The sequence below is a fragment of the Gossypium raimondii genome, chromosome 1 (assembly GCF_025698545.1).
Source record: "Gossypium raimondii isolate GPD5lz chromosome 1, ASM2569854v1, whole genome shotgun sequence".
Taxonomy (NCBI): Eukaryota; Viridiplantae; Streptophyta; class Magnoliopsida; order Malvales; family Malvaceae; genus Gossypium; species Gossypium raimondii.
In genome coordinates, this window is record NC_068565.1 from 41,757,203 (window position 1) to 41,769,805 (window position 12,603).

Consider the following 12,603-nt stretch of genomic DNA (forward strand, 5'->3'; position numbering starts at 1 on the left):
GAAATCTTAGGAAGCATGGGATTTTGAAAATGATTGAGGCAACTTTTTTTTAGACCGTTTGATCCTTTCAAGCCAACCTTAATGAATTTTTATCCTTTAAAACCCAACTTTGAGACTATATGGCCTAATTTTATTTGAACCTTTGCAATATTTAGCCATCACTTCTCTCATAATTATCTTTAAATTGTCCCAAATACTAGACTCAGTACTATCAGAATATTTTTTGAAAATAAGTTTGGGAGATTTGAAAAGAAGTATCAAAATGCTCGATAAAAAATAGAGCATATGTACTTGGAAGAAATAGATGTACAAAAGAGCATGTAAAAGCAAAATGAGTTGGTGTATTGAAGGTAATTATTTCGAAGGTCCGATGCAAGCTGAGTCTAGGGTATTTTGGCCTAAACTTATATATCTTTTGCCTACCCCTAGCCTAGCCAAGTTACAACCTATTTAAAAGACCCATTGATTCAATTTTATATGCTACGTATATTAGTGGAGAGAAATTTCTATGTTCAACATATAAAGGCATAAATTAAACTTGACTATTGCAGCTTAATCTTAAATAAGAGAATAAAATCAAATTTGTAAAGATTTAACATGTCTTTATTAAGAAAGAATTTAGTCTATTTTTGCTAGCATAATAATAATTGAGATTAAGTTGAATGATATGTATACTTAAGTAGCATAAATCTCAAAATTCATAACTTTGAGAAAAAATGTTTTCTGAAGGAATTTTTCAAAGGTGTTTCTAAGAAGTTGTTTTCAATTTGTGCATTACTCAAGACGAGCAATGAATTAATTTTACGGGTGTGAAAACACGAAAATATATAGACTTTTTCATACCCTTTTTAACTCAAATTCATGCAATTTCGTAGTAATTCTTGCCGAAAAATATAATATAATTATAAAAAAATTAAATTGCACTTAAATTGTTAACGTATTGAATTTTAATTAATTTTATAAAATATTTTCATAAATTTTGATTTCTTTTCAACAGATTTGTACAAAAGGTGAAAATTGGCTCGGTAGACACTACTAGAAGTACAAAACCGTAAAGCGATTTCTAAAGTATCGAGGTGAACTAATGTTTCAGCCTAAGACGGTCCAAATGATGAACATTACTACATAATATAATTAATTTTAATTATATCCAATTTATTTTGGGTAAAAAAATTATTATTAATTATAATATGAAAGGATGCTCAATTGTGCTAAACCGAAAGAATGATCCAACCGAGCAAATGGGCTGCCCAAAACCGTCCAACATGCTGACCTGATCAGCTCAAAATAGCTTATTTATCAACTTGTAAATCAGCCCTTGAAGTCTCCTTGAAATTGCATTCAAACCCCTCCACTTTTCTGTGCTTTTAAAGATTCACCCCAAGCTAAATTTAGCAAGTTTGAAACATTCAAACTTTCCACATGTGTGGCCGGCCAAGGGGGGTATATGGCTGCTGAATTTTTTCTATTTTTAGCATCCAATACCACCTATAAATACCCCATTCACCTATTCATTTCAATAAACTTTTCATTGCTCACCTCTCTCACTTTCTCTTCTTGTTTCCCATTTTCTTTCTTGTCCCTTCCTTGTCAATTTTTCTCTTGGAAAAGAGCCCTTCAACCACCTTGGGTAGCAGCATTCAAGTGCTTGTAGAAGCCTCGGTTCAAAAAGAATGAGCGGAGAAGGAGGAGTGGGGCAAACTAGTCAGGCTTCGGAGAAACACCAGATTTGATTCTAGTTTCCTATCATTTAACTTTTATTGTTGTTGTTATGAACATCTCAATAAATATTTGTTATGTTGTTATTCTTAATTTAATTAACATGACTTAAATTTAATTTGTGTTAGGTTGATTTCATTTTGTCAATTGAAGTTATTAAAATTATGTTTGTGTTGTTATAGGTCTTGGTAAATTGTTTGATTAAGTAAAACCATGATTATGTTATTCTTGAATTACAATTGTAAGGTAACTAATGAATTAATTATTAATCGTATTGAAATTGTAATTAATTGACACAATACTTAATCAATGCATGTTTAATCTTCTAAGGTAGCTGAGGGTTAAATTACCGATGGTATTAAAGCGGTACATTAGCCTTGCATAACTTGCAAGATTATTGTGATTAAATTGTTCCAATGTAGGTATATATTGTTATCTCACTTAATATTTTACTTGCTTATTAAAATTGATTAATTGTTTGAATTGACATAGTAATATGTTCAAGAGATTAGTTAATTTAGTAAGTCTGTATGTGCTATAGTTAACAAATTACTAGGTTGCCGTGAATTTATTCGTAACAACATGAACATTTTTTGGTAATATTAAGTTAAGAAATGTAATTAATCTAACACAATTATGTCATCTTGATTAAAATAATCTTTTGAATTCATGCATTGAAACTTTTATTTTATTTTATTTTACTCAGTTAAATTTTATTTTTTAACCACTTCCTCAAAATTAAAATATTTTTAATCACCAAAGTGTTTGGATTTCATTTCATAAATAATTTTCATAAACAGTCCCTGTGGGAATGATAACTTGACATTTACTTGTCACTTTATTACTTGTTGCGATTGTGTACAGTTGCACATTTCCATCGTTCCAGTGTGCTGCATGTGTTGCCACTAAAATAAGTCATTTCGAACACAAACCTTGCACACCATGATACACTAATTCAACCATCTTTCACATGTTTAAAACATACATAAAACATCCAAAAACATACCAATTTCAAGCTTATCCTATATCTAACCGATGTGTCTTTTTTGTGGCATCTCAATCACAACCTATCCAATTCATTCAAACATACCTTATAACCTAAACAAATATCTTTATACACACACACACACACACACACCATAGAACCATTTCTACCACATATGAATCTGTCTCAAGCCACATATTTACAAAGTACTAAAAGTGACCAAAAGACATAAACATACCAAAACATTACGAGTCCAAACAAACACATATACATAAAAGGGTATAAACATACCAAGTTGACTAAGTAACATAACCAAAAACTCCCTTTATAAACAAGCCTTATACATACCATCTATAACCTTGAACTTATATACCAAATATCTACCAAAACAAGGTTTGGATAGTTTGATCATGCTCCGATGTGATTTCAACCGATTGAGCTTTTTGATGACCTATAGAAACAAAGAAAATCAACTACGTAAGCAACTAAAGCTTAGTAAGCTCGTATAATAGAACTTAAACTTACCATATACATTAGATAAAACAAGTAAAGATAGACTCATTTCATTGTGAGCCAAATGCCTTTCCGATACACAACAACTCATAGAGATTGTTGGTGAAACATAACACTTATAAACTTCACTAAAACTTGGCATAAAACATATCAAAGTTTCAACTTCCTCAACCATATTCATCATATACTATGGACTTACATTTATATTCCATTTCACACTTCATCTTCATATATTTCATTTCTGTAATAGCATAGCTAATAATATATATATTTCTGTTTCAACCTTAATTACCCATTGAACCAAATGAAATAACTTCAGTTAATCAGAAAATACTCATTTCGCCATTTAATCTTCTAAACACACTACAACCATAACTAGAAACCATATTTATATACATATGATACATATAACCACATCAAGGTATTAACGTTCATTATCAAACCATACCAATCAAAACGTTCGTCTCATATTCAAACTTATAATAAATTTCACACTGAAACATGTTGCCTGAATAGCAGCTGGTTGAAGAATGAAATACCGATCTTTTCATTACTAACCTTTTCGACCTTTTCATTGATATTTTCTTCAAATATCGTCATTTCCAACCTTTTTATTTGATATCCTTTTCGGATATCGTCCTTTTCAACCTTTTCATTTGATATCTTTTTCAGATATCATCCTTTTCAACCTTTTCATAGATTCAGGAATACCGAATGTAATGCCATGGTGTCTTTCAACCATGGTCTTTTCCTTTTTAAATATAATACCTTGATGTAATTCAAACACGATCCTTTCCTTTTCTCAAATCAAAATAATCTTAATCATCAATACATACATATTAATATAAAGATATCAATTAATATTATAAATTCAAATGTAATATTTTAAAATGAAATACGAACTTACCTCGACTAAAATGATTGCATAAACAAAGTCGATGACTAATCCGGTACTTTTGTTTTTCCTCGATTCAAATCTAATTGTTACATTTCATGATCTAAATAATAATATTTCATTCAATTAATACATTTCTAACACTTAAATAACTGTTTCATACAATTAAGTCCTTGCATCATCATTTTACAAAATTTCCTAATATTTTACCTTTTATGCAATTTAGTCCCTAAATCTTAAACTTGTAAATTCACTAAATTTAATCCTTACTCATGCTGCCCAAATACTCTAAGGAACCTAATGTAGCCCATATTTATCATGTTTTACAACAACTTCATGAAGTTTTGTCATTTAAACAATTTAATCCCTAAATATTTAAATTACTAAATATCATTTAACAAAAGCATAAGTTAAACCATCATCTACATGAATACATCAACTAAGAGCAAAAATATACTTAAATCAATCATGGAAAGTTCCTAAAATTTTAATATTTTTTCAAATTAACCCTCGGACTAGCTAGATTAAGCTAATACGATAACAAAAACATAAAAATCATCAAAAACAGACCTTAAAAACGCAAGCATGCAAAGAGATAAGTTTGGTCGAACCTCCTTGACTCAAAAATGGTGTCTTTCAGCTTGTGGAAGAAGAACATAAAATAAAAAATGTTTTCCTTTTGTTTTTATTAAAATTTAACTTAACTTTTTTAAATTAATTAATAGAACACATATTTTAACGTAATAAAAGAAAATCCACCGTACCTCCTTTTTAAATATGGCATATTTCCAACATAAACACCTTTACCTTTCTTAAATTAATCAATTAACTAATATAAACTAACTTTTTACCTTTTACGATTTAGTCCTTTTACTTATTTAGTTATTTAAACATTAAAATTTATTAACCAAATTTTAATATGACCCTAATACACTTTGTAAATATTTAATAAAATATTTATGGGCTCGATTTATAGAAATGAGGTTTCGATAACTCCTTTTCTAAAACCATTTGACTTTAGGAACATACCATCTGAACCTAATTATTCGTTCAATTAACAAAAATAATTAAATAAAATTCCAAAAAATTCTATATTTGACTCATAAATATTAAATAATAATATTTACAAACTCACTCATCAGATTTATGGCCTCGAAATCACCGTTTCTAACACAACTGAAAAATGGGTTGTTACATCTAATCCAGTGGATCTGAGCTCATGTCTACAAAAATGAAAAATAGAAGTTTTCCAGTCAACTGTAACTTATCAACTTCAGTAGCATATACTAACTCGCTGGATGAAACAAAATTGTGACACGGAAGAATGGGACATGTTGACTACAAATCCTTAAGGCAAATGTCCAAAAATAACCTAGTTGAAAAATTATCAAATATGGCTGATCATGAAGATATATGCGAGGTGAGTTAGCTTCGAAAACAGGCAAGATATCCATTTCCTGTGAACACAGCATGGCGCGCCATTGAAAAATTGCACTTGGTACATACTGACCTTTGCGGACCCATGAAAACAAGTTCGCTAAATGGAATCAGGTACTTTGTGTTGTTTATCGATGATAGTACAATGTTCTGTTGGATGTACTTCATGAAGAACAAGTCTGAGGTGGCTGAAATCTTCTTCAAGGTTAAAGCCATGGTTGAGAACCAAAGTGACTGCAAACTCAAAATGGTAAGATTAGACAATAGGGCAGAATACACCTCAGTAAAGTTTGAAAAATTCTGTGAAGAGTTTGGTATTTAACATCGATTGAGCAATGCGTACATTCCACAACAGAATGGAGTAGGTGAAAGAAAAAATAGATTTGTGATAAACATGGCTCACTGCTTGCTGTTTAAAAGTAAACTGCCAAATAATTTCTGGACATAGGCAGTAAACACTGTTGTTTACTTGCTAAACAGACTACCTACTAAAGTTGTTGAAGAGAAGACACCATTTGAAGCGTGATATGGTTTTAAACCTTCTGTTTCACATTTAAAAGTATTTGGTTGTACCTATTTTGTTTATGTTCTAGAAGAGAAAAGAAGTAAGCTGGACAATAGATCGCAGCCAGGAATATTTGTTGGATATTTCAGTGTTAAGAAAGGATATAGAATCTATAATCTTTTTACCAAGAAAGTGATCATAAGTAGATATGCGAAGTTTGATGAAAGGAAAATCTAGAATTAGACTACAACAAAGGAGGAGATGTGTGAACAAATGGGTCCAAAGCCTGATCTGTGAGCCCTTGGGAACCAAACTGAAAATGATGCAGTTGATGAACAACCAGTACGAAATCTATCAACAGTGTAATCTGGCGAAGCTAGAACCAATCAATTTTGAAGAAGCTGCTCAAAAAGTTAAATGGCGAACAACTATGAAAGATGAAATCACCATGATCAACAAAAATGAAACATGAGAGCTTGTGGATAGACCAATTCACAAGAAAGTAATTGGAGTCAAATGGGTGTTCAGAACCAGGATGAATCCTGATGGATCAATCAACAGATATAAAGTGAGGTTGGTTGTGAAAGGGTTTAGCCAGCAATATGGAGTGGACTTCACTGAAACATTTGCCCCTATTGCGAGGTTAGACACCGTAAGGCTGTTACTGACTCTTGCTACTAAAAAAAGTTAAAGAATACATCAGATGGATGTGAAATCAACCTTCTTAATGATTTTCTGAAAGAAGAAATTTATGTTAAACAACTGTAAGGATTCACAGTACCTAGATGTGAGGCCAAGGTGTACAAACTAAACAACGCACTGTATCTCTTGAAGCAAGCACCAAGAGCGTGGTTTGAAAGAATTGACAATCATCTGACAGAAATGGATTTTGAAAGAAACATCAGCGAGCCCACTTTATATGTGAAGAAAACTGGTAATGAAATATTTCTCATTATTTCATTATATGTTGATGATTTACTTGTGATTGGCAGCAACAACAAATTGGTGATTGTTTTCAAAGATTAGATGCAAGAAAAGTTTGGAATGTCAAACTTAGGTGAAATGACAGACTTCCTTGGTCTAGAGGTGAATCAAGCTAGTGGTGCAATCTTTATAAACCAAAAGGGGTTTACGATAAATATCCTATGAAGATATAGCATGAAAAATTGTAACCTTCGAGCACCCCTATTGCTCAAGGTGAGAAGCTCACTAACAATGAAGATGCTGAGAAGGTTGATGAAACAAGCTACAGAAGCTTGGTGGGATGTCTACTTTACTTGACAGCATCCAAAGACATAATATTTGTTGTAAGTATGTTGTCAAGGTTCATCCATTATTGTAATGTGAACCACTACAAAGCAGCAAAAGAGGTTCTACGATACATAAGAGGAACTCTAAGCCATGGAGTGAAGTTTGTAAAGGTTGAAAATGTCAAGTTACTTGGGTATCCAGACAATGGTTGTGCTAGATCTACTAAAGAGATGAAGAGTACCTCAAGTTATTTCTTTACTCTAGGATTGAGTGTGTTCTGTTGGAGCTTGAAGAACAAGAAACAATGGCACAGTCAACTGCTGAAGTTCAGTATGTTGCAGCTGCAGCAGTTGTAAATCAAGCCATCTGGTTAAGGAAACTGTTGAATTATTTGAATTTAAAATAAAAAGAAGGAACATAGATTAAGTGTGATAATCAATCTACTATTGCAATTGCAAAAAATCTAGTGTTCCATGGAAGAACAAAACACTTAAAAATCAAGTATCACTTTGTGAGAGAAGTGGAGCAAGCCAAGGAAGTCACATTGGTTCACTGCAGTTTTCAAGATCAATTGGTTGATATTCTAACAAAACCTCTTGGGAAATTGAGGTTTGAAAAGCTACATTTTGATATTAGGGATCGCAACATGGAGGCCAAGGAGGAGTGTTGCGAAATGATCATCCATGCAAGGGCAAACCCAGAACAGAAGTTTGCGAGCTCACCAAGACTGCAAGCTCACCAATAGTGCGAGCTCTTTACCTTGCAAGTTGCCAACTCGCACTAAAACAATGATGATTTTTTACTAGACGTTTTGGTTGTTGATTAGACTAAAATCAGCCAATAAGGAAGCAAGTTAACTGAATCTAGTTGCAAGATTAAGCCAAGTTGTAATTATTTTATTATTATTATTAGTTTATTTAAACTCTCTTGTTCCTGTAAACAGAGCAATCAATTTTTTAATGAAATAGTTGATCACAAGCTTATCTTTTCTCCACTTATAATCCTTTTTTGCATTTGTTTTAATCTTTCCTTCATCAAATTTCCAACAGTCTCACTCTTTTAAGTCTATGAATGTTGGCCGTTACAACAAGCTAACAAACTGCAATTCTCAGTGTTGATTTCTCGAGAGTTGGTAGGGGCTCCTATGGTTATGTTAGTGCCTGCCCGGACCATAGAAAAGATAAGAATGCCCATTTTCATTGCACTTACTAAAATTATTGAAACTCCACAACTAGACAAGGTTGTGGCCAATGTTTTCAACAAGATGTATTCGGATGATGGGAAGATGGTTAAAGAAGATGAGTTCAAGAAACTGTGGACAGAGATCTTATGGACCATCATGCTGCAGTTAGGGGACAATCCCATCTCAGTTTCTTCAAACTGTGTAGTACATGAGCCCCTTGAATCTTCCTCTTCGCTTTTGCAGCCATAATCCTGGTTTCCTATTACGCGTATCTCATATTTACTACAAACACAAAAAAAATGGACAATCCATTTTGGTATAGTGAAGAAATTTACGACTAGCTTATGTTCTTTCTGTGCAATTCAGTAAAACATGCAAATATGTAATTCAATTTGGGACAAAATTTTCTACAAAGAAAGTCGTCGTCATCAACCAATAACAATGATTAAATTCTTTTTAGTTTGTATACAAATTTAAAATACAAAAGGGCCATATGCCGTCTTATTATTACATTTTGAAGGTAATATATTTCAGGATTATGCGAAATAACATATTTTTCCAACAACAACAATTCACAACTATAACCAAGTAATTATGTTGTTCATTTTCTTAGTAGCTGTGAGTATGCTCACGTGGAATCATTTTAACATACAGAGCGAAAGCCACGCACCCAATAGTTGGTCCAATCCAAAATATCCAGTGTCCATTCCAAAGGTGGCCTCCTCTTACGACTGCTGGACCGAAGCATCTTGCTGGGTTCAGCCCAGCACCACCATAGCCTTTTGTGGCAGTAACCGTGGTTGAAATGAACACTAGAAGACCCAACACTACTCCTAAGATAATGCAGATTATTACTCGTCCCACGGCCTTAGCTTGGCGACGATCAAAAGCCATCCATACTGAAGCGAAAAGGAACACAAAGGAACAGATTATCTCAAGCCAAAGGGCCTGGCTGTTCCCCATGCCAATCACAGTTGGTCCATCGGTACCTGGTACGACAATAGTCACGGTGCATCCTGCTAGCGAATACGTTCGTTCAATGGCGCTATTAACCACAGCTTTGAGTGCTAGTGAACCTAGTATGCCACCGACACATTGAGCCAAAATGTATATGGCAGCTTTGGAAATGGAAATCAGGCCGGTAAGTAAAGCAGCAAAGGTAACAATCGGATTGATATGGCCTCCGGAGATGGGGTAGGTAGCAAGCAGGAGAACTGCAACGACAAAGGCGATTAGGATCGACATTACAAGGTTGGGTGTCTTTGTTTCGGTCTGCAATGTGGAGATAACTATGGTGTCCAATGCAAAAACCAGCACTGCTGTCCCAAGAAGCTCTGCCAATGAAGCTCTCCATACCTATAATCCAACACCAGTTTGCTTGTTAACAATGCAAGCGAAGCAACTTCACAAAAATATCTAGCAATCTCTGAGTTAATGGCTATGGGTGCCTTCACGCCTTGAGAAAATTTTTCTAAGCCCCTCCCAAAATTAAATAAAAAAATGTATTTTTTATTCTTTTAAAAGATCAATAATTTAATTTAAGCCTTTTTTTAACCACCAAAATTTTAGAATTTTATCTCGATGACACAAAATAAAATTCCTAGCAATTCAGTTCAAGCCTTTCTCACACTAACCTCCAAGGACAACAGCTCTTCAAGGCCTAACACCTTAGTAGACAAAAAGACTTTTGCATCAGATTCCTCCTTAATTTGCCCCGGCCTGCAAAAATGAAAGAAAGGTTAGCTTGACTTAAACATAATTTAGTCCTCAAAATGAAGCAAACCAAACTTGTTACATAATTACGTTGGAGTAGAGGCTACAGGCAGGACTCTATTATGCGTAAAGTTGTTTTCTTCATCTGCAACAATTCCATTTCGTGCCATCTTTTTATTTAGCTCTTCTGGCTGCTCAAACCCTCTTTAAGTTAAATATATCCCTTTGCTACATTAAACATACTTCCTGTTACCTATATATATAGCCAGAGATTCGAGATTCATCAATTCGTGCTGGCACAAATTTAAAGTATATTGGCTGCAATAGTATATATCTTATATATTTTATAATAATCTTCATGTTAGTCACGAAGTTCATTCATCCCTTTACAGAGTATATTTTGAAATATACTCCATATAAATATATATATATATATATTTAGAATTAATTAATAATTTATGCTTGTGAATTAGTGTTCTGGGTTGGCATTTATATAACTTAAGATTGGTGCAAGTCGTGCGTATTGATTTTTAATCGAGTTTGAGAATTAAAATGGGAGAAGAACAAGCAGGGGCCTTCTTCGAGAAGGTTTACAATGCATGTAATAATTGTTTATTTATGTTTTTATGGGGCTGCTTAGCTTAGCTGCCCCCTAGGGTTTGACTTTTAACGCAAAACGAATCCCTTGTTAGTTGATATTTGCATGCATTTTAGTGTCATTACAGATCATCCGTCGGTTTCATCGTATCCCCGCGGTTATGGGATCATGTTCGTCTCACATAACCAATGAGAAAAAAATATCTTCACCTTTTTAATATTTAGCACATTTATCTGTTTCACATTAAATAAATATTTTTTTTTCTAAATTATGGTCTAAGAATTATTATTTAAAGATACTTTACCTCATCCAAATATTGTTTATAGACTTCCTGACTTTGGGAATGATCATTTTGATTGACATTGAAACAACAATAAATAAACTTGATACATCATTGAGGAAATTTAAAATATGGTAGATCAATCATTGCTCGGGTTACATTTTAAAAATGTATAATATGAAATAAAAATAATTTAAAATGAAAAAAATCCACAGAAACTAAATACGTATAAAAAATAAAAATGTCATTTATTTTAAATTGTTTTCTATTTCATATTATGTATTTTTAAAAGTAAAATAATATAGCATTGAATCTTTAGTGATAAAAATGTGTAAATTTTAAAGTTTTTTATTTTAATTATTTATGTTCTTTTAAAAAATAATTTTTAGGATAATTTTAATATAAGTCATTTCCATAAAATTAAATATTATTAAGTGAACAGGCTTTAGTTTATTGATTAATTTATCTCCGCATGTGCATTTACCATAGGTTATCGCCTGTTTATTTCATTTTTCATTGGGGGGTTTCAGATATTTATAGGCTTTTTATGTGTTCCTTTAGGCCAAATGTCTTACAAATGGAAGTTATTAACTGAGTAATGGTCTTGATATTTTAATGAGATGTTTGTATTATACTTATATATTATATAATATATATACTTTTTTTTAAGTTGAAAATTTAAGGTCGCACAATGAATTATCAGTGCCATAACTCCAGGCCTTTCTTGTAGAGCTACTGATATTAGTTAACCCCCAATATCTGAGCCAACGTCAGGTTTTCATACACCAAGGTCACACACTGCTTTTGACCAACCTCCAATGGTGGGTGAAGCTTGGGATGCCTTGAGAATGATCATTGGTGTATTTTCTTGATCAACCAGTTGGGACTATTGCAGCCTTGGATAATTTCCAATAAAATCAAAATTATGATTTTTTTGCGAAAAACTCATTTTAAAACTTGATTTTGCATATTTTAATGGTCAATTAAACTTGATTTAACTACGATTAATTAACATGCATATACATACACCTTCAATTGAGTTTATTGACATCAATCAAGCCTCAATTATATAGAACTAGGCAATCAATTTCATGCATATCAAACACTGAATAAATCAAACAAGTGATGTACCTTAGTTGCTAGTAAACCACTCCATGGAAGCTTCATTTAAACAATCGTTAGTACAAATTTCATGCCTCACATACCGTGTTATCAATCACCGTGTTATCAAGCAACAATACAATGTAAACCATTCAATAATTGAACTCAAACATGCCTAAAAATTATTATAAAACCATCCAAAATAAAATGTCCAATTCCAAAATCCAATTACAACCAAAATTAAACTAATTCTCGGGAGTTCCACAATGTCCGATTATAGTCTCTAAAACATGTAATAAAGTATCTACCAAGTCTAAAACTCTTGGAACTCTCTTGCTTGGCTCCTCAACTCCTCAAGCCCGATGATTATCTGCATAAATTGTGAGGGTGTGAGCTCTAAAACTCTCAGTGAATGTTAATAAA

The 12,603-nt window shown here is 32.6% G+C and overlaps 1 protein-coding gene across 1 annotated transcript; it reads right to left on the reverse strand.

Moving 5' to 3' along the window:
- Positions 1 to 8,910: 8,910 nt before the first annotated feature.
- LOC105787311 (uncharacterized) lies at positions 8,911 to 10,443 on the reverse strand. The gene is made up of 3 exons (XM_012613685.2): positions 10,292 to 10,443; positions 10,123 to 10,207; positions 8,911 to 9,844 (listed from the first exon to the last, which is right to left on the reverse strand). The coding sequence occupies exons 1-3, from the start codon at positions 10,369 to 10,371 to the stop codon at positions 9,098 to 9,100; spliced, it is 912 nt and encodes a 303-aa protein (XP_012469139.1). The 5' UTR covers positions 10,372 to 10,443; the 3' UTR covers positions 8,911 to 9,097.
- Positions 10,444 to 12,603: the final 2,160 nt, after the last annotated feature.